Source organism: Schistocerca nitens, chromosome 1, assembly GCF_023898315.1.
Source record: "Schistocerca nitens isolate TAMUIC-IGC-003100 chromosome 1, iqSchNite1.1, whole genome shotgun sequence".
Taxonomy (NCBI): domain Eukaryota; kingdom Metazoa; phylum Arthropoda; class Insecta; order Orthoptera; family Acrididae; genus Schistocerca; species Schistocerca nitens.
The window spans coordinates 1,144,961,516-1,144,984,849 of record NC_064614.1 but is presented as its reverse complement, the minus strand read 5'-3'; the positions used below and the strand labels follow the sequence as shown (position 1 = coordinate 1,144,984,849).

The following is a 23,334-nucleotide window of genomic DNA, read 5'->3' as shown; positions in this document are numbered from 1 at the left end:
CAGTTCAGCCAATATCCATGAGATATTTATACATTATGTACACAACCCTTCATTGTAAATTAGTCTTTCTATCAGTGAAATCCATATGAAAATCCCTACAGTAGTTCCTGAGATTTGCATGAACACACAGACAGAACCATGGTAGTGGACTTCAATTTACACTGACGTGCCAAAGAAACTGGTCTAGGCCTGCGTATTAAATACGGAGATATGTAAACAGGCAGAATATCGCACTGTGGTCGGCAGCGCCTACATAAGATAACATTTGTCTGGCGCTGTTGTTAGATCGGTTACTGCTGCTGCAATGGTAGGTTATCAAGATTTAAGTGAGTTTGAAAGTGGTGTTATAGTCAACGCACAAGCGATGGGACGCAGCATCTCCGAGGTAGCAATGAAGGTAGGATTTTCCCATAGGACAGTTTCACAAGTGTACCATGAATATCAGGAATCCAACAAAACATCAAATCTCCCACGTCACTATGGTAAGAAAAAGAGCGTGCAAGAATGGGACCAATGACAACTGTAGAGAATCGTTCAATGTGACAGAATTGCTGCAGATTTCAATGCTGGGCCCTCAACAAGTGTCAGTGTGGGAACCATTCAACAAAACATCATTGATAATGGGGCTTTCAGAGCTGATGGCCCACTTGTGTACCCTTGATGACTGCACGACACAAAGCTGTACGCCTCGTCTGGGTTCGTCAATGCTGACATTGGACTGTTGATGACTGGAAACATGCTGCCTGGTCAGACGAGTCTCATTTAAAAAATGTTTCAAGTGGATGGATGTGTACAAGTATGGAGACAACCTCATGAATCCATGGACCCTGCATGTCAGCAGGGGACTGTACAAGCTGATGGAGGCTCTGTAATGGTGTGGGGCGTGCGCAGTTGGAGTGATGTGGACCCCTGATACGTCTAGATATGACTCTGACAGGTGACACGTATGTGAGCATCCTATCTGATCACCTGCATCCATTCATGTCCATTGTGCATTCTAACGGACTCGGGTAATTCCAGAAACACAATGTGACCCCCCACACATCCAGAATTGCCACAGAGTGGCTCCAGGAACACTCTTCTAAGTTTAAACACTTCCTCTGGCCACCAAACTCCCCAGACATGAACATTACTGAGCATATCTGGGATGCCTTGCAATGTGCTGTTCCGAAGAGATCTCAACCCCCTTGTACTATTATGGATTTATGGACAGCCCTGCAGAATTCATGGTGTCAATTCCATCCAGCACTACTTCAGACATTAGTCAAGTCCATGCCACGTCGCGTTGCGGCACTTCTATGTGCTTGCAGGAACCCTACACAATATTAGGCACGTGAACCAGGTTCTTTGGCTCTTCAACGTGGACTAGCAACCTGTCACAGCTTCACAGGAGTAGCACAAACACAACCATCTGCAGCTGTATGACTTGTCTGACATAAATGTGTAGAGGTGTATAAATATAAGAGCAGATTCTTTTGTGTGGCTCAATGTTCCAGAGTAAGTGTTTCAGTTGGATAACACTTCAGTGAATTGCTTCTCCATAGCAAGTTGTCCAGCACAGAAAAGTTGACCTATTATTTAACTGTTTAACATGGAATCTGAAACACATTTGGTTTGTGACAAATTGCCATATCACTGAGAGGTAATTGCTTAGGAAAAAAAAAAGTAAAAAACTTTATGGTCTGGCCAAGATTTGATCCCATAACATTTCCATTACCACAAGATCTCCAAGCCTGGCTTCAATTCTACTTTTGAAAATGACGCCTACTGTTTAACATGGAATCTGAACCATGATCCACTTGTGGTGAATGTCCACATCACTGAGAGATGAATGCTAGGCTAAGAGACAGTAAAAAAGCCATCACCCGACTAAAATTCAATTTCGCAACCTTTGAGTTTTCAGGCATACCCTTTACTGTTAAACCACCAGGCCTGACATGGTGTCTGCACAAGCTTCGCTGTCGACTGGAGTTGTGGCAGCTATACCGCTAGATGGCAATGCCATCGTTTTCAGAGTGACAGTAGACTAATTCATCACAGTTCAGCCAATTTCCACAAAATATTTATAAAAATTATATACATGATCTCCCTCATGAATCAATCTATTAGTTGAAACCAGATAAAAATCACCACAGTAGTTCCTAAGATTTGCCCAAACATACATATAAATAGAAGAAGATAGGTAGATAGAGAGATAGAAGGAGAAAACAGATGGAAGACATCCTTATTTATCCTAAAATAACTACTGAAAAACAATGTGTAAATTCAGATGTATATAACATACAATTAATTCAACTGATGCTATCTCAAAAAATTCCCACATATTTGTACAGTTACGCACAAACATAATTCTTTCATTTTTAGCTTCAAAACATTCTATAAAATTTTAAAGGCAAATTTTAACCAAGTGACATTTTATTTACTTTTGAAAACAATCACATTTTTTATCGACTTTATACAGTGCAGAAAATTGTTGTATGGAAAGCATTGTACATTTCAGACCCTTTCTCACTTAATTTGAACTGATTTCCTTCAATCTGACAATCATTTTTACTTCTTGTGTTATAATCATGGATATCTCTGTTTGATGATGCAGGACAATTTTTATAGAAATAATTGTTTGATATCAAGTTAAATCATGGTGGTCAGAGAGATTTGACCGATCGACCTCATGAATGTGAGTCCAGTGCGCCACCTCACTTGGTTTCTCTATTAGATCCTAGTCTCCAAACTTGAAAGTAATATTGCTCAAGTTATATGTTTTGTTTGCATGCATTTGCATATATATGGTTTTGTTAATATTTATAAAAAGATTATTTCCATTGCAGTAAGAGTTTACATTTTTCACATTTAGGGAAGCTTTCTTCTGGTAGTCATCTGTTGAAACACTGTTGTCATAGAAGTTGTGGTCTTTAGTCAGAAGCTTGGTTCGAGGTGATCTCCATGCTAGTCTATTCAGTACAAGCCTCTTCATTTCTGCGTAACAAGTGTAAGCCCTGGCCTCCTCTACAATTTTTACCCTCTACATTTCCTCACATTAACTTACTGACAATTCATTGGTGTATCACATTGTGTCCTATTATCTGATTCATTCTTTGGGACAAACTGTACCAAAAAATTCTTTTTTCTCCATTTCAGTTCAATATCTCATCATTTGTTATTCGATCTAGCCATCTAATCTTTAGCATTCTTCTATAGCAATAGATTTCTAAATTTTATATTCTCTTCTTGTCTGAACTCCTTATCGTTCACATTTCACTTTCATACAAGGCTAGACTCGAGACAAATACCTTCAGTAAAGACTTCCTAACACTTAAATTGATATTGGATGTTAACAAATTACTCTTTTTCATCAAGTTTTCCTTGCTACCGCTAGTCTGCATTTTATATCCGTTTACTTCAGCCATCCATCAGTTGTTCTGCTGCCTAAATACTAAAACTCATCTATTACTTTTAGTGTCTCATTTCCAAATCTAATCCCTCAGCATCTCCTGATTTAATGTGACTCCATTACCCTTATTTTACTTTTGTTGGTGTTCATTTATAATCACTTTTCAACAAACTACCCATTACGTTTAACTGATCTTCCGTGTCCTTTGCTGTCTCTGGCAGAATTATGTGATCAGCAAACTTAATAGTTTTCACTTTCAAAATGGCTCTGAGCACTATGGGACTTAACATCTGTGGTCATCAGTCCCCTGGAACTTAGAACTACTTAAACCTAACTAACCTAAGGACATCACACACATCCATGCCTGAGGCAGGATTCGAACCTGCGACCGCAGCGGTCACGCGGTTCCAGACTGAAGCGCCTAGAACCGCACGGCCACACCGGCCAGCCAGTTTTTACTTCTCTCTCAACTTTGCTGAATATACAGATTGAATAACACAAGGAATAGTCTACAACTCCGTCTCGCAGCTTTCTCAACTATCAATTCCCTCTCGTTTCTTGTGACTTTCACAACTGCAGAATGGTATTTGTACCAGTTGTTAGTAACCAGCTGCTTCCTATAGTTGATCTCTGCCTCCTTCAAAGTTTCAGAATGGAATCCAATCAACGATGTTGAAAGCTATGTCTAAATCTAATGATGCTGTAAGTATAGGTTTGTGTTTCGTCAACCTATCTTCTAGGACAAATCATACGATCAGTATTGCCTCGTGTGTTTCTACATTTCTCCAGAACCTAAACTGAACTTCCCCGAGGTTGGCTTCTGCCAGTTTTCCAGAGCTTCTGTACATAATTTGTCAGTAACTTACAACCATAATTATTAAACTGATGGTTTGATGGTATTCACAGCTGTCAGCACCTGCCTTCTTTGGAATTGGAATTATTACATTTTTTCCTGAAGTGTGACAGTATTTCACCTGTCTCATATACCTACATACCAGGTGGAATATTTTATCATTGCTGTCTCTCCCGAGGATCTCAATAATTCTAACAGAAGGTTGTCTGCTCCAGGGGCCTTTCAGTGCTCTCTCAAATCCTCCTCGCAGTTTCATATCTCCCCTCTGCCTTTCTTATTTCATCACTGAAAGCTGTCCATTTGTTTTCTATTGTATTCTTTTCCCTTTTTCAGTACAGCATTGTTTAATGCCCCCTCTGAAACTTATGACAACCTCTGTTTCCTTCAAATTACCTAGGTCTCACCTCCTTAATTTCCATTATTCCTAAATTCTTGTTTTAATATACAGTCCATAACAAACAAATTATGGTCACAGTGCACATTTGCCCCCTGAAAATGGCTTACATTGTAAAATCTGCTTTCAAAATCTCCATCTTACCACTATATAATAAAATCTGAAACCTTCCAGTGCTCCAGATCTCTTCAACATATACCACCTTAGTTGGTGGTTCTTAAACCCAGTGTTAGTGATGATTAAATTATCTGCAAATATCTACCTTTCCTCTTTCATTCCTTTCCCCCAGTCCATATTCTCTACTATGTTTTCTACTCTTCCTTTCCTTACTTAATTCCAGTCACCCAACACATTTAAATTTATGCCTCCCTTAAATGTCTGAATAATTTCCTTTACCTCATTAAACATTTCTTCAATCTCTCCAACATCTGCAGAGCTAGTAAACATATAAACTTGTATTATGGTGGTAGTTGTTGGCTTCATGTCAATCTTGGCTAGGATAATGCTACACTATGTTGTTCACAGTAGTTTATTCATTTTCCTATTTTCCAATTCATTATTAGCATTACTCCTGCATTATCTCTATTTGATTTTGTGTTGATAACCTTGTACTGACCAGACCCGAAGTCCTGTTTTTCCCACCATCACACTTGATTAATTCCCACTACATCTAACTTCAACCTATCCTTTCCGTTTTTAAATTTTCTAACCTACCCAGCCAGTAAAGAGCTCTAACATTCCACACTGCAACCAATAGAATACAAGTTTTTCCTGATGGTGACGTCCTCCTGAGCAATCCCCACAAGGAAGTCTGAATGGGGGATTATTTTAACTCCAGAATATGTTATCTAAGAGGATGCTATTATATTTTAAGTCATGCAGCAGAAGAGATGCATGTCCTTGGGAAAAAAAATTACGGCTGTAGTTTCCCTTTGCTTTCTGCCATTTGCAGTACCAGCACAAATAGAGAATGTTGGGTAATGTTACAGGACCAGATCAGTCATCATCCAGACTGTTGCTCCCACAACTGCTGAAAAGGCTGCTGCCCTGCAGGAACCATTAATGATAACAAATGAAGTGTTATATGCATCTACGACAGGATTTCCACCTACTACTTTGGGCATATCATTTACACATATAACGAAAATTAGTGGGCCCAGCACTTGTGACGTAATAATGGCACATTCAGTGAACAGGCTCTTCTGGAGGCAACTTGTGACAGACTCAGAATCTTGTACGTGCAGGTATGCTGAGTTATTCTTAAGTACCTCACCTTCTCTAAAACTTTTATCATGGAAATAAATAGCGAAATGTGTCAATGCTATTAATAATATATCTTGAATTTCTTAAAGAGTTGTTGTAACACTGTAATACTTTGTGTACAGTATCTTGTGCTAGGCATGAAAAAGGCATCAGGCTATGTGAATGTAGCCTCCCCCCCCCCCCCGCCCCCCCCCCCCACACACACACACAACCCTCATCACCAATCCATTTAGATAGTTACCAATATTAATTCACACTCTAATAGTTTCTGGAGTTGTAAATGGTTCAGAAATTTCATTAAAAAGTTCATAAAAAGAATAGTAAAAAGCCTAAACTGCAATTTTATCAAAACAAAACTTCCTAATTTGGTCTTATAATGTCGTCTGATCACCAAATAAAGAATATAAGAAACTCTTATTTATGATAAGTTTGTCATTTATGTCTCTCATTCAGAGTTGTATCATTTACAACTGCTTATTAGAAACTCATTTAGAAAAAGAGAGGCTATGAAACATTAGCATTAGCATACACTAAAAACTTACTACAGAATGACTTTCACGAACTCTGCACTTTATACGTCCTTCAGAAAGATAATGTTATCAAAGGCTTCCATATAATAAAAACAAAATGTTAACACAACAAATACTTAATGGTACAAAGCCATCTTGTATACTATACGATTAGTAATTTATTTGGGTAAAAATAAATATACACTACAAGGAGATGCATACATTAAAAAATCTTCACACACAACTTACTACACATCAGTAAAAAAATAAAAATATTATGTTTATCTACCTGAATCTCTTGAGGTGAGTGGAAAATGTTGAAAAATCTCTCAATGTATCGCTGATACTCTTCTCTTGTAGCCACACTTCCCTCATCCATCAAATCACCCAAAAAAATGACTGCATGAGGTTGCATTTGAGAAACTGCCCTTGTGAATGTGTTACGTAAATATCTGTAATGTAAAACAATCTGGTAAGGAATATGCACAAAGAATGGCAAACATCAGTTTCTTATTTTAATAGATATGTGGTGTCTGTTCTTTCAGACATGACTGATTTCAATCAACACCTGCTTGCAGATAATGTCTGTAATTCCTTTGTGTCGTAGTTCTTACTTTATCTTATACTTCTGATACAAAAAGATGGTTATAGTATTTCTAATATACCGCAGATATATTGCTTTAATTTATGCTGAGACAAATTCTGATGTGAAAAATTCCAAAATGCACTTGGATCAGAGTCCACCTTAAACTGTAGGTACCTCTGTAACTAGCAAGGCAAGTCATCTCAAAAGTTGTAAATGGCACACCACTTCCAACATTAATGCAGTATTGGAATCAACCTCCAGGTAGAGGAGAACTCTTATCTTTTACTCTGTCTTAGTATCAAAAAATACAGTATTTAAATGAACTGCATGGAGTAATTATGCCGAAATTAGCATATCACCTGCTGGTATGTCAGTAACATAGTGTGTACACATAAGTATCTATTACTGACAAAATGAGAATCATTATCATGTGTTAGTTGCTGAGAGTTAACATATTTGTATTTTTTATGATACTGAATTTCAAGAACTGCAATGATTAAGCTATTTTTTGCGCTGTTGGCACATGAGTTATATATGTTGTTTAACTGGCTGAGGAACATGAACACATTAAGACAAGTACCTACTGGTAAAGCAATTGAGCATGGAGCTAAGGCAACAGAAGTTCTGATTTTGCCAGCAGACAAATTCTGCTTGCTATAGTCAAGTAAATTTTACAGCAGACTGCTTCTCCCTGACCCTCGTGATAACAGTTTATGTCAGGTTATGTTGTTTTTAATGAGAGTATGCAACTGCCTCCAGTTTAATAATTTACTGTTGTTATGTTTTCCCACCAGGAAACTGTTACATATTTTTGACATTTGTTGTGCATTTGTTTCAGGTGTTCCTGACACCTGATTCCAGATGGTACTTTCGGGAGCTGTACCTTCTACCTAGAACAGGCTGTTTCAGCTCATGACCTCTGTGCAGAGATGCATAGTGTTCCCTGCTCCGCAGAGCATTCTCGCCCATTCAAACTTTTAATCTGCCTGCCGCACCTTACATGATCGCCAACCTCATACTCCTAGCTGCTGTGACATGGCAATATGCTCATTCGGCAATAGGAAGTTAAGGAAATAGATAAGAAACAACTGTTCTGAAAATTATTACTGCATATGTTTATTGGATTTTCTTTGCAAATATCAGGCACCAAAGTGTATGTGAAGACATTAGCGAGATTTCACTGCAATCCGCAATGATGTACTGAGGTGCTTGTGACAGTACCTCCACACCAGAGTCAATACAGAGCTGAGCACAAAGAACTCTGCCGAGACAGCAGCCAGCATCATCATGTAGGATAGTGACAGTCCAAATATTAGATGAAATGTACTTTTGTAAATGCTTCATTTTACAACTCCCACTCTTTTGCTGATGTTCATTAGATAAAAAATTATATTATAGGAGGTACATGTCTTGTCTTCCAATGAACAAACAGTTATTATAATTGGATTTCATAAGTAATTTGTGTTCATTTAGAACAACACCTGATTCAATCCTCTTAATAATCATTATTCAAGAATATTTTTAATTAACACTTGAGCAGGAGTGCAGCTTTTCATAACATGACCAGGTGAACAGCATTCTTTGTACACATTTATGTTACCAAGGTAAACATGTATGAGCAAAATCACAGTTTAATTGACAACGATAAAATAAACTTACATTATATGAGCTAAGGCATTCTTTAATTAAACAATAATAAAATATATGCTGATAAGCCAAAACATTGTGACCACTGCCCACAGTGAAGTTGGATGCCCCTAGTGTGCTCCAGATGTGTGATACAGTAACAACAAAAGTATGTAAGCAGAGCAGACACAAACTGGGGACCACCCTAGCAAAGATATGGGCTACAAATTGGGAAAACCATTGTGATAAACAACTTTGACAAAGGGCAGATTATTATTACGCAAAGCCTGTGAACGAGTATCTTAAAACAGCAAAGCTGGTCGAATTTTCATGTGCTAATGTCGTGAGCATCTACGGAAAGAGGTAGGACAACAGTTAAACTACCACTGAGCGCTAAATGCATGGATGTCCACAACTCTTCACAGAATGTGGGTTTAGGAGGCTTGTCTGCTCTGTAAAATAAGATAGGTGGTGTTCTGTGGCATCTCTGCTGAAAGGGCACAATGCTGATGCAAGCACAACTGTTCCAGAGTATAGCATTCATCATACATTGATGAACATGGAGCTCCAGAGCAGACCACCCCCAAGTGTTTGCATGTTGACCCAATGACGTAATCAATTATGACTGCAGTGGACATATGACCATGAGGATTCAACCACCGATCAATGGAAATGTGTCAACTCTTAAGATGAATCACATTTTTGCCACACTAGTTCAATGGTGGTCTCCACAAAAGCCATCATCGAGATGAATGGTTGCTCGAAACATGCAACACAGCATGGGCACAGGCTGGTGGGAGCAGTACTACGCTACGGGAGACATCTCCACCGCTTGCATGGGACCTGTGGTATTAATCGAAGACATGCTGACAGCTGCAAACCACCTGCATCCCTTCATGCTTCACATCTTACCCAATGGCGATGTTATGTTTTACCAGTATAATTGTCCATGTCACAGAGCCAGAACAGTGCTACGGTGGTTTGAGGAGCATTATAGTGAACTCACATTGATGTCTCGGTGACCAAATTTGTCTGATGTACATCCTATGGAGCCCATCTGTATTGCTATCGAGTGCCATCGCTGCATATGCAAATCAGCAGCTCGTTATTTATGCGAATTATGTGACCTGTGCATAGACAAATAATGCCACATACCTCTACAAGTCTACCAACAAACTGTCAGGTCCCTGATACGCAGAATCAGTGACATGCATATCAATCCAAAGATGGACAAACAAGCTATTAAGCAGGTGGTCACAATGTTTTGGCTCATCAGTGTACATTCATTATATCACTTTGTTAGCACATACGAGTGTTACCCCACAGTAACGACCAACTCAAAGCATTAAACAGCGCAATTGCATCAAATCCCTGATCACTCATTATCTCGCAGACAACTGCCTCATTGTGGGATTGTGCTGCAAGCTCGTAATCTCGGTCAATTTCTTGCATGGATCATAAATTTTTTCTTGTCTAGTACTGCTGTTCACTTGGATGTATGACAACACAAATTTTTGCTGTGGCTGTGCTAGCAGAAGCAATAATGAAAGACTAGGTTTGGGCTCACAATTATTAAAAAAAACCGTACAAGGCAATGTTACTTGTCAGAATAAGATTTTCACTCTGCAGCAGAGTGTGCGCCGATGTGAAACTTCCTGGCAGATTAACTCGGGACCTTTGCCTTTCGCAGGCAAGTGCTCTACTCCTTTCTTCCAGGAGTGTTAGTTCTGGTAGGTTCGCAGAAGAGCTTCTGTGAAGTTTGGAAGGTAGGAGGTGAGGTACTGGCAGAATTGAAGCTGTGGGGGCGGGTCATGAGTCGTGCTAGGGTAGCTCAGTTGGTAATGCACTTGCCCATGAAAGGCAAAGGTCCCGAGTTTTAATCTGCCAGGAAGTTTCAATGTTACTTGTGTTTGGCGCACTTTATATATAGGTGTGTAGGTGTGCCCGTTCAACGGTTTACGTGAGAAGAGTCTCAGTGTACAGGAAATACCTTTTGGAAGTTACATTGTTTTTTTTTACTTCCAAACTAAAGTGACTTATTGTCATAAGTCGTTAGATACGACAACCAAATATTCACTTACTTATTCCATTTTCAAATACATCACACACTATAGTAAGAATATTCAATTTTACAATTTTTTTCCTAAAATTTTGAGTTTAACAATAAATTTTAGATTTAACACATTTTACATTTGTTATTATATGAGAAACAGTATTAAATCTTTTATAATCATTAGTTTGTTTGCAAATTAATACTATGAGCCTGAAATACTTATGAAGTAGAACATTTCTATCCCTGTTTCCTAAAGGCCTTTAGAAAATAAATTTAAATTTCTGTCAAAAATTTTTAAAGCTGGTCTTTTAATTTTGCAGTACGAAGGGCTGCAAAATATTCTGGGAGGGCACTGGCTTGATTCAGTCCAGCATGAAGTGCATATTTTTCATATAATGCTTTCCTGTGGCTATTAACAAGGTACTTTGATTCTTGCCTAATAGCCTGGTTTAGTTCACAGTTTAAATTTGGCTTCATTTTTTTCACAAGCAATATTACTTTAAAGATATATGCACTTTTAATGGTAAGCACACCTGCTTTTGGAAGCAAGTTACGACATGATTATCTGAGATTAGCACCACAAGTAATTCTAGCAGGTTTTTTCTGCAATATAGATATTAGTAGAGTGCGTAGACTTGCTTGTATTGTTGCTCCCCATACTTCTATCTTACACTTCAGATTCAATGAGAATAATGAATGCTATGCAGTTTAGCACATGCATATCTTTAAAATGTTTGCTGGTCATGTTTATGGCAAATATGTTTTTACATAGTTTACACATTAAGAGATATATATGCATGCACTGACTTAGATTGTCCTGGATTGTGATTCCAAAAAATGTTATCCAGTTTTTCTTTTTTACTTTTGAGGGTTAAATACTATTATTGCAATTTTTGTAGCATTTACATTTAGATGACTTCCTTTGACATACTGAACTATTTCATTGCAACTCTGTTGTACAGTACCTCTGGACTGTCATAGGCTTTGTGTTTGCATACAAGATACATATCATCCACATACAATATTTTTTAGAATTCTGAGAACTGCACCTTACATCATTAACAAAAATAAAGAAGAGAAGAGATCCTAATGCATTTTAATAACACTTTAACCCACTTGCTACTTTTCCCAACTGTTTGTCCCCACATAATTTTTTTGTGATCCTCTCTTTGCAGTTACGACATCAAAAGTTTTGTGCTATCAACATGGTCAAATGCAGACCTGTTTCAAAAACCTTTATCACACACAAAATGTGTGACATGATACATCATTTGTCAAGTTGCCACAAGTACACACTGAGATTGGCTGATGTGAATCAAGTTTATAGACAGTTAGAATGGACTTCGGTGCCACGACTACCGCACTTTCTGGGTACCAGATTAATCTTTCATCGTTCCAACGAATAGAGCAACATTCAGAAAATCAGTGGGGACCCACAACACAGAGCTCATTTCTCAACTTGTAAAGTGTTACTGAGAGGTAAACACTTTCAGTGATGGGCCCAAGTCACATTTGGGCACTGGTCCATGGCCACAGATGTCATCTCATGAACTGAGTCTTGGACAATGATATAATCTTGCAGGTATATTCAACAGCATATGTGTATACTGACTGCAAAATTTAGTGCAAATAGGACCAGCAGACAGACATAATGAATTAAAATGTCATGCCTTGAGACTTTGCCTCAAGTCTCAAAAGTATGAAACATGTCGCTCAGAAATATTCATTCAATGTGATTTACTTCAGTTTATGCGGTACTGTTGTTATAAATACTATGCTGAAGGACACTTGCTTGCAGAATTAACATCTTGCATCAATAAATACACTAAAGTTTGTGAAAACTAACTCCAAGAGGGATATAAACAAATGAAATTAATGTTATACACATACTATGTCCAATACACTATGCAAGTTATTAATATTGCAGAACAGTTACTTAAATGACAAGATGAACCAACTATCTTCATAATTAGTATTTTTATTCACTTCCATTGTAATTTTCAGAGCTCAGTTTCACTACCACCACCAACAACAACAAAACAACAACACTACGACTATTACCACACCACCATGACTATCACAACTAGTACTACTATCGCTTCACCTTTCTACTGAATAACTTCATTACAACATCAAACTGGTGGAAATAGTTTTCTGTTAAATGTCATAATTTAGAAATAAATCACAGTGTATGGGAGATTGTCCACGAGTGTGTAAGGAGATAATGGGTTAGAAGCTGTGAAAAGGCAGTAGCATAAGGTTCTCAATCCTCCTGGATTAGTACTTTCAGGCCATCACCCATAGGTTACCTGGCTACATGAAGAGTTCTTGTTACTTCCTCCACTGTCTTTCCATGGTTTCCATCCCATAAAAGTTTGGATATCTGCTTGTCACTATGAATCCTGGCACCTTATAACCCATACGACCCATTCCCAAGGCCTTACTGTCGCTAATCGTGACGTTTTCCAATGTACTGCCAACGCTGCACCTGGTATGTCCTTCTTCACGAACTTAAGCAACTACATCTTCCAGCACAAGTACTATTCTTTGAAATGCTATATTATTACACAAATCTGTGCTATGTCTTGGGCACTTGCATAGTACACATCTATGCTAGCCTGTGTATGAAAAGCAAAAATGAAACTTTCCTACGCACATAAAATCCTAAGCGATTCACTCAGGTTAGATTCACTGGTAGCATAATCACAACTGTAGTCAAGGGCAAGAGGTGCTGCCCTCATTTTTCTGAAATGACAACACTTTCCTTTTAAACTATTAAACTATATACTGAGATGATAAAGGTCGTGGGAAAACAATATGCACATATATAGATGGTGGTATTATCGCATACGCAAAGTATAAAAGGGCAGTGCATTGGCAGAACTGTGAGGACAAGTGACAGCTGTGACTCAGGAGGTTCATGTGAAAAAGCTTCCAACATGATTATGGCCGCATGACGGGAATTAATGTACTTTGAACATGGAATGGCAGATGAAGCTGGACACATGGGGCATTCCATTTTGGAAATTGTTAGAGAATTCAATATTCTGAGATCCACAGTGTCAAGAGTGCTTCGAGAATATTACATTTTAGGCATTACCTCTCACCACAGACAATGCACAGGCTGACCATGCATTTAACGACCACAAGCAGCAGCGTTTGTGTAGAGTTGTTAGTGTTAACAACAAGCAACACTGTGTGAAATATCCATATAAATCAATGTGTGATGACATTCGACAAACACATCCGGTATGACAGTGTGGCAAAATTTGGCATTAATGGGCTATGGCAGCAGATGACTGATGCGAGTGCCTCAGCTAACACACATCACCTGCAGCGACTCTCCTGGGCTCTTGACCATATTGGTTAGACCCTAGACGACTGGAAAATCGTGGTCTGGTCAAATGAGTCCCAATTTCAGACAGTAACTGCTGATTGTAGGGTTTGAATGTGGCACATACCACACGAAGCACCACACGAAGCCTTGGACCCAAGTCATCAACAAAGCAATGTGCAAGCTGATGGTGACTCCATAATGGTGTGGGCTGCATTTATATGGAATGGACTGGGTCCTCTGGTCTAACTGAACTGATCATTGACTGGAAATGGTTATATTCAGCTACCTGGTGACCATTTGTAGAAAACAACAATGGAATCCTGCACTGGCAACCCTTCCACAATTATGGACGGCTATGGAGACAGTACGGTTCGATGTTTCTGCAGGCTTCCAAAGACTTGTTGGGCCTACGCCTCGTTGAGTTGCTGATCTACACCGGGCAAAGGGAGGTCCAACATGATATGAGGAGGTATCCCATTACTTCTGTCACCTCAGTGTAAATTCTTCTGCTCAGTGACCCGCCTTCTTGGATGTTGATACCCACCTCTCAGAAGAGGTGCATAACAACCTTTGTCCATTTTAAACACACTGATCACTAACAATAACTTCTCATGTATAGTAATCCCATTTTCACCCATATCATATCCTCTTGTATTCCTAACTCCCTCCACAAACTTACTAACAAGTAAAAAATAATCTCTCTCTTATTTCCCATGACTATTCTACAACACTAAAACAGAACCATATTCTGCACTGAACTCATCCTTATGCCTTATAGAAAGATGAAAGTGCATTCATTGCACCCCATGCATCCATCAACTATGTCCTATACTAGTCCAGGGCATCTGTGAAGCCAGGCAGGTCATATACCTTGCTTAAAAATTTTTTTGCAGCACCCTCATTACTTGTGTAATTACTGTTCTTTATCAGAAACCACTTTATATATTATTTTACTCACATGGATCTGATATGTAGCCACACCTTTGTAATAATTATAAAAGTAAACCTGTGCTTTCAATGTACTTCAGTAGACTGCACCATGTCTCCAATCAAAAACAATACAATGCCGCTCGTGTACAACGTCAGTCAGTCAACATGCCTTGATGGACATTTCAAGCTTCGGCTCTGAATATATTTTCACTTCACAACAAGAAGGGTTGTCAGCACTTGATATTTCCAGTACAATTAGTATACACCACATACGTGTCATTCAAACATTCAACCACTATGGGGAGAACACTGAAGATCTGTGTTGTAATGGTTACCTGCAGTCAATAATAACAAGCTGATGACCACTTTTTATAAATAATGGCTTGTAGGTACGCCAAGGAAGATGCAACTCAACTGTATGCTGACTTTTTGGAGGCAGTTGGGAGAGCTGTGTGAAGTTGGACTGTATGCAGTCATCTCCACACAATAAATTAATCCTTTAGGCCTACATTACAAACAACAGTACAAACCCTACATTGTGATGTGCAATGAAGTTGCACAAGAAAACTTCTGTAATGGAATCTGGATCAATGGTGCTGAATTTAGTCATCAGTGAGTGCAGGATTAGTCTGATTATCATCACAGAAGCATGTGGGTGGTGCCAGGTACCAGTGCACATCTCAGACACATAATCAACAGGTTCAATTAGGAGATGGGTCTGTCATACTTTGAGGGCTGTGCAGTACTGAGGTAGAATCTCCCAGCCTACTGTCTACCCCTTAAGTCAATGTTTTAGTGATGAATTGAAAATCATAATGCACGAGCACACTGCACTTACCTTGTGAATGCCTTCCACCAGGAGAAAAGAAACAAATGAATGGAATGAACTGTGCTATCTGCTGACGTGAACACAATTAAACATGCCTGGGTGCAATTGGAACCTGCAAAGTGTCATTGCAAGAGCCCTCCCCAGGGCCACCACCAGTGGGGCAGGCTTGATCAGCAATGTCTCATTCACGTTGCAGACACCATGCCACGATGAATCCCACAATGACACAATTCATGGGGTGCAACAGTGTTGATACTGCATATTATTCAGCAGCAGATTTTGATTTCGCAGATGTGCACTTTTGAAGAGCCTGCCCTTATTTTGGTTATTGTTTTGTTTTATATCACAATTCAGTTGTTCTCCCCATCCCCCAAGTCTTATTTTTAATTCTCTGCTCTTGAATTGAGCCCACACACATTCATAGATGTGCATATGGTGCAAAATGTTTTTGGGAAATTTATGAACTTCACAGTAATCAGATCACACCTAATGGGCTAGGCCACAAATCAACAAGCCATTTGTCCAAACAGCTACCTACATACATTTTTTGCAGGTGGAACTCCTATAGATCCAAGAGTCCCACAATGTTACTGTACTCAGCTTCCATTAGTACTTGCCCTCCATCTGTCTCTGCATCCCTTCCTAGTACTGCCCCTCTCCAACCCATATGAGTACAATTCCATCTTCTTCACTCAATAGCTTCAATTTCCTCACTGAAGTATAAACTTCCAGATTTCTCATACAATTCCCTTCCTTCCTCCCTCCCTTCCTCCCTCTTCTCTTCTCAACACCCAGTATCTCTTGTCTTTTTCAGTCCTGTATTTGCACTTGTTACTTGCTTCACTTGAGCCTTGGAAATGCTTTCAATGCAACTTTCGTGCATCTCTTCATATTTAAATTAACTATAATGTTTCACAGATAAATATTTCTTTAAGTAGGAACTCGATGAATCAGTCACAGAGCTGTGCTTTGAAGTGTATACTACCAAAAAAATGACAGCTGCCATAACTTATATATCATATATTTTTTAGTGCGAAGTGAAAAGCTAAATATACAAATCGGCAACTGTACTTGACGGATTACTAAGTTAACCATGTCTCATTTGATACTTTACAGTTTTGATCATCTCCAACAAAGTTTCATGAAAGGATGGAGATACAATTTGTTTTAACTTACAGAATTTTATTAATTAAGCACAAAAAGCATGTTCCACTGCACAGTACCACTCTGATGTACACTCCTGGAAATTGAAATAAGAACACCGTGAATTCATTGTCCCAGGAAGGGGAAACTTTATTGACACATTCCTGGGGTCAGATACATCACATGATCACACTGACAGAACCACAGGCACATAGACACAGGCAACAGAGCATGCACAATGTCGGCACTATTACAGTGTATATCCACCTTTCGCAGCAATGCAGGCTGCTATTCTCCCATGGAGACGATCGTAGAGATGCTGGATGTAGTCCTGTGGAACGGCTTGCCATGCCATTTCCACCTGGCGCCTCAGTTGGACCAGCGTTCGTGCTGGACGTGCAGACCGCGTGAGACGACGCTTCATCCACTCCCAAACATGCTCAATGGGGGACAGATCCGGAGATCTTGCTGGCCAGGGTAGTTGACTTACACCTTCTAGAGCACGTTGGGTGGCACGGGATACATGCGGACGTGCATTGTCCTGTTGGAACAGCAAGTTCCCTTGCCGGTCTAGGAATGGTAGAACGATGGGTTCGATGACGGTTTGGATGTACCGTGCACTATTCAGTGTCCCCTCGACGATCACCAGTGGTGTACGGCCAGTGTAGGAGATCGCTCCCCACACCATGATGCCGGGTGTTGGCCCTGTGTGCCTCGGTCGTATGCAGTCCTGATTGTGGCGCTCACCTGCACGGCGCCAAACACGCATACGACCATCATTGGCACCAAGGCAGAAGCGACTCTCATCGCTGAAGACAACACGTCTCCATTCGTCCCTCCATTCACGCCTGTCGCGACACCACTGGAGGCGGGCTGCACGATGTTGGGGCGTGAGCGGAAGACGGCCTAACGGTGTGCGGGACCGTAGCCCAGCTTCATGGAGACGGTTGCGAATGGTCCTCGCCGATACCCCAGGAGCAACAGTGTCCCTAATTTGCTGGGAAGTGGCGGTGCGGTCCCCTACGGCACTGCGTAGGATCCTACGGTCTTGGCGTGCATCCGTGCGTCGCTGCGGTCCGGTCCCAGGTCGACGGGCACGTGCACCTTCCGCCGACCACTGGCGACAACATCGATGTACTGTGGAGAACTCACGCCCCACGTGTTGAGCAATTCGACGGTACGTCCACCCGGCCTCCCGCATGCCCACTATACGCCCTCGCTCAAAGTCGGTCAACTGCACATACAGTTCACGTCCACGCTGTCGCGGCATGCTACCAGTGTTAAAGACTGCGATGGAGCTCCGTATGCCACGGCAAACTGGCTGACACTGACGGCGGCGGTGCACAAATGCTGCGCAGCTAGCGCCATTCGACGGCCAACACCGCGGTTCCTGGTGTGTCCGCTGTGGCGTGCGTGTGATCATTGCTTGTACAGCCCTCTCGCAGTGTCCGGAGCAAGTATGGTGGGTCTGACACACCGGTGTCAATGTGTTCTTTTTTCAATTTCCAGGAGTGTAGTTCCAATGCACTATAGCACTTTCATATATAAATTTTAACAATACAATACAATGATCACTGAAACATTGAGAAAAAGATCCTGAAACTGTTCATGTGAATAAAAATATCTTAATGGTGACTGTGGAGAGAACTGTCATCGCCTTTCTTTGTAGAGTTTTTTCCTTATTAAAAAGGCTGCTGGCAGAAATCTATTGTCAAAATCTCTTATATGGTGACACATGCTGAGACTGTATTCCCTTTTATCAATTTCGTTACATGTCCAAAAGTAATGAGCATGATACCTGTAACTTGTAAATCACTACAGTTACAGATATAAAATTAGTTACTGTTCCATTTAGTGTTTACGCTCTGTACACTGTAAAGTCTGTAAGTGTTGCAAAACACAAAACAGAGAAAGTCACAAAACTGTTACTAGTTTTGGAAAAAAATAGAGAGGATGTAGAGACTATTCCAGTGGCATATTGTTACAGCATTTGTAACTTAACACAAGTAACAGCTACTTTCCATATAGCAGAGTAAACTTACAAAACATGAAATGATAAAAGTGCTAGATTTCAGAATTGGAAGATTGTTTACATGGCGAGGAGGAGGAACTGGATCTACTTCAAGATTAAGCAGAAAAATCAGCCAGAACTATAGGTCAAGGATGACACTGCCAGACAGTGCAATATAGAAAAGAAAAGAAGCAGTGAAAATATGGAAGTTGGTAAGTAAGAAGTGGGCAACTGAAGTACTGTGGGTCTTAGAACCAATGACAGGGCAATTGAAGTACTGTGGGTCTTAGAACCAATGACATTCTGCAGCACTGGCTCTGGAAAATAGATTTAAAATTGCCATAAATCATAAAATATAGGCAAACAGTATTTTACAATGTATATCATCTAACAGAATATTCGTATATCCTCTAACAGAATATTCAGGCTTGACACAATAACCATCCAATATTTCTCATAACTGTCAGCTTTTATCGATGTTTTGTTAGCTACAATTGATTAGTATTGGTTTTCTTAAATGTTTCCTTGTGGCTGTCTGCAACTCGATACCTCCTCTATGTGGTGAGTAGCAATCTATCCTTTCCATAGTGCTGTATTTGTGTCTAATTTTAATCTGTAAATTCCTGTCCAATATAGGCGTCCATATTTGTACCACAACAGCTAGTACATACATAACAGTTTTTTTATAAGCACTTGATAATATATGCACGCAAATATGTAAGTCTATACAAATAAATCCATTTCTGCATTACCTGTCACAGTCCCACCGAGCTAAGGTCCCAATAGGAAATGGCATCTCAAATTGTTCACCAATAATTTGTGGATCAGCAACAAAGAGAATGCTGACACACTCGTGAGATCTCTCACAGGTAAGATTTGGCCAGAGAACATATCTGTGCATTGTGTAACTGAGATACTCATTGTATAACAAAGAGATAAATGCAATGAAATATATAATCCTGACCCTGTTTCTGGAACAAAAAGAAAAAAACAGTATTAGGTTTAACAGCATATACATTTTAGTTTTTCTTGAGAGCAATGCAGTATTTAAGACCAGAAAAATAGAAATGCAGTCAAATAAATAAACTATGGCTTTATTATTAAATGATGATTTTATGTCATAGCAGTAAATGAGCTGACACATCTACAATAATAACTGCAGAAGTACACATATCAATGAGATTTCTGAAGAGGGGGAAAAAAATCAAGTTTTGATTTCCTCTCTACTATACTTGTACATTTGACAATAAAAAGTAAAACTGAAGTTAAACAAATAGTAAAAAATGTTTCTCAAAGATGTGACCAGTTATGTTATCATCTCACGTAGTTGAGGCGTTACAAGTTTTGGTGCCATTAATGTTCAATGTCTGGGTCCAAAACAGAAAGACATATTATGGTCTAAAATACCATTCATCAATTAAAGACATAGCAAAAGTTCAAACTTAACGAGGATGGGTAAGGAAATCAGTCACAGCTTTTCCTAATAAATTTCATTGGTACTTTCCTTCAGGACTGTTGGAAGAGATTTAAATCAATGGATGAGGATTTTAACTCTGCTCCTCTGACACCTTAACCACAGCACCATCTCGTATGGTGACATACTTCACGAGATCTGCAATATTAATCCCTCACTGACATCAAGTAATGCAACTGATTTTTCAGAACGCCACATCCATTTACCTTGGCAGCTATTTTCCATAATTGCCAACTATTACTTAGCATAGCATTTACAAAAGTTGATTCAAACATCACCACACAGGTGCCACAAGTATGGAGTATCTAGCATAATCACTGTAAAACGATCCCTGAATGAATGCATGAATGAATAAATTTCCTTCACTTTTACGTAATACAAGCTGCAACCATTACACACATTTAACCACACTAAATATCTTGACTTCTGTATAAAAATACAGCAGTGGTTGAAATAAGGTGAACTCAATGTCAAACTAGAGTCCATTCATTCATTTGTTGTATTTCATTCATCCCATCAAGAAGGAGAACCTTTAGGGATGTAGAACAAGTTGAAGTATACAGCAATAAAAAACAAGTAACTGGTAGAAACTTAATTTGTGTACTATTAACAATAAAATATCTCTACAATGCTTAATCCTATCCACAATTATGCCAGCTAAATTTAATTAAGTACATCAGAAAGAGAGCTGCCATTTTGAAAAAGCTGCTGCCTTCTCAACTGTTTGTCTGCTACTGTTAACTTAATATTTACTTGTTTGTATTTTTCAAGGAAAATAGTTACCTACACCAGTAAATACTAAGTCCTGTTTACAGCACATTACTTTGTATCATGCAGCTTTACAACAAACAGTAATACTTGTCACAAAGCTAACAAAATTATTCAGTACTTGAATCTTGTAGATATTCAAATAATTTATAGGAAGTGTGGTTAATGAGGAATTTTTCAACTTTCCTCAGAAATGGTTGGGATTTCCAATTTCCTACTTCATGATAGATGTGAGCTTGTTGAGTACATTGGCACAAAATTACATAACCCCCCCCCCCCTCTGAATTCCAGACAAGAACGCGAAGTCTACAAGTAAACTACTTTTGTACTGTGATTGTGTTCTGCCAGAACTGAATTTTATCATTGGCAATAAAAACCATTAAGGAATAATCATGATACGCTTACTGCTCACTTCTGCTGAATAAATACTTAGTGAGTTTCATGTTCCATGAATCATTTTTCACAATGTGTAGAACAAGTCATTTTACATTCACATTGCAAATTAATCTAAATATGACTACATGCTGAACATTTATAAGACTATTTGTTTTAATATATAAAAGACACAGATGTGAGTTAGTAATGATACCCATCACCTTTTACACATTGCAATAACAAAAATTCTTCTGTGGAATAGGAGTAGCTGTCAAGGAGAAACTTTTTCTGTTTGTTTTCAAATTGTACTTTGCTGTCTGTCAGACATTTTATATCGTAGGGTAAGTAATCAAAAACTTTTAACTGCAGCACTATGTACACCTTTCTGTGCTAAAGACAACCTTAATGTGAAGTAAAGAATGTCATTTTTCCTTCTGGTATAGGGATTATGTACATCACTGTTCCTTTTCAACTTTAGTGGATTACTTACAGCAAACTCCATGAGGGAATAAACATACTGTGAAGTTGTAGTCCGAATGCGCAACTCCTTAAAGAGATGTCTACCAGGTGATCATTGGTGAGCACCACATAGTCCTTTTTTGAGCAACAAAAACTTTCCTTCTTAAAGGTGAGTTACCCCAGAACATTACTGAATAAAAATATACAAAATATGACAAACTTACTGATTAGACTCTTCCCAAAAATTTGCAATGATTCTAAGTGCAAATGTGGCTGAACTAAGTTTTTCGAAATGTGCTTTCTCCACTTTAAATTCTTCTCATCAATATGGACACTTAAGAATTTTGAAGTTTCCACCCTATTTATTATTTTCTCACCATGTGCTACATTTATAACCTTGTAAAATGTCTGGATGTCCAGAAGTGAATGTGTTGAGTCTTTTGAAAATTGAAGGCGAGACCATTCGCATCAAACCAGTCAAACATACTTTTAAGAATATTGTTTACCATTTCTTCTGTTTCTGTACATATGTTTGGATTACTGACATAACTATTGTTATCTGCAAAATGAAATAAATATGCTTGTTATATATTAGACGGAATATAATTTAAACATACGAGGAACAATAATGGACCTAACGTGAGCCTTAGGGAACCCCATACATGATTTCTCCCCAGTCAGATTTACGTCCCTAGACTATATCCGTTGGATGTCTGCCTCCGTAGCGTAGCTGTAGCATTACCACCCACCACACAGGGGGCCCGGGTTCGATTCCAAGCAGGGGACTGGGTATTGTGTGTCCTTCATCATCATTGACTCAAGTCGCCGATGTGGCGTCAACTAAAAAGGACTTGCAATACAGCGGCCGAACTCCCCCGCATGGGACCTCCTGTCTAACAATGCCATACGATCATTTCATTGGTTGAATTATTAAGTACAACTTAACTTTTTTTCATCAGCTATGACATCATTAATTGGTTGGCAGTACCATCAATCCCATAAAACTTCAATTTATCGAGGAGAATACTGTGATCACACAGGAAAATGACTTAGATAGAACACAGAAAATATCAACTAGCACTATTTTATTATTTAATGGTTGTAAAATTTGATGAGTGAACATGTAACTGCCATTCTCAGAAGAGCAACTCTTCTGAAACCAAAACTCTGACTTATTGGGGATACTACTGTTGCTAAGGTGAAATATTCTAGAATCTATCACCTTCTCAAAATTTTGGAAAATGATGTCAGGAGTGAAAGAGGTTGGTAGTTATTGACATCTCTCTTATCACCTTTCTTAAATATAGGTTTAACGATGGTATATTTGAGTCTC

General features: G+C 39.1%; 1 protein-coding gene across 1 annotated transcript in view; it reads right to left on the bottom strand.

The window, feature by feature from the left end:
• Positions 1-23,334, bottom strand: part of LOC126199695 (uncharacterized) — a 130,889-nt gene that overhangs the window by 85,612 nt on the left and 21,943 nt on the right. The window contains exons 2-3 of the mRNA XM_049936625.1: positions 19,678-19,896; positions 6,700-6,862 (exon numbers count right to left, since the gene is read on the bottom strand). Of these exons, the coding sequence (XP_049792582.1) occupies positions 6,700-6,862; positions 19,678-19,896 (382 nt within the window). The remainder of the gene's footprint in view (positions 1-6,699; positions 6,863-19,677; positions 19,897-23,334) is intronic.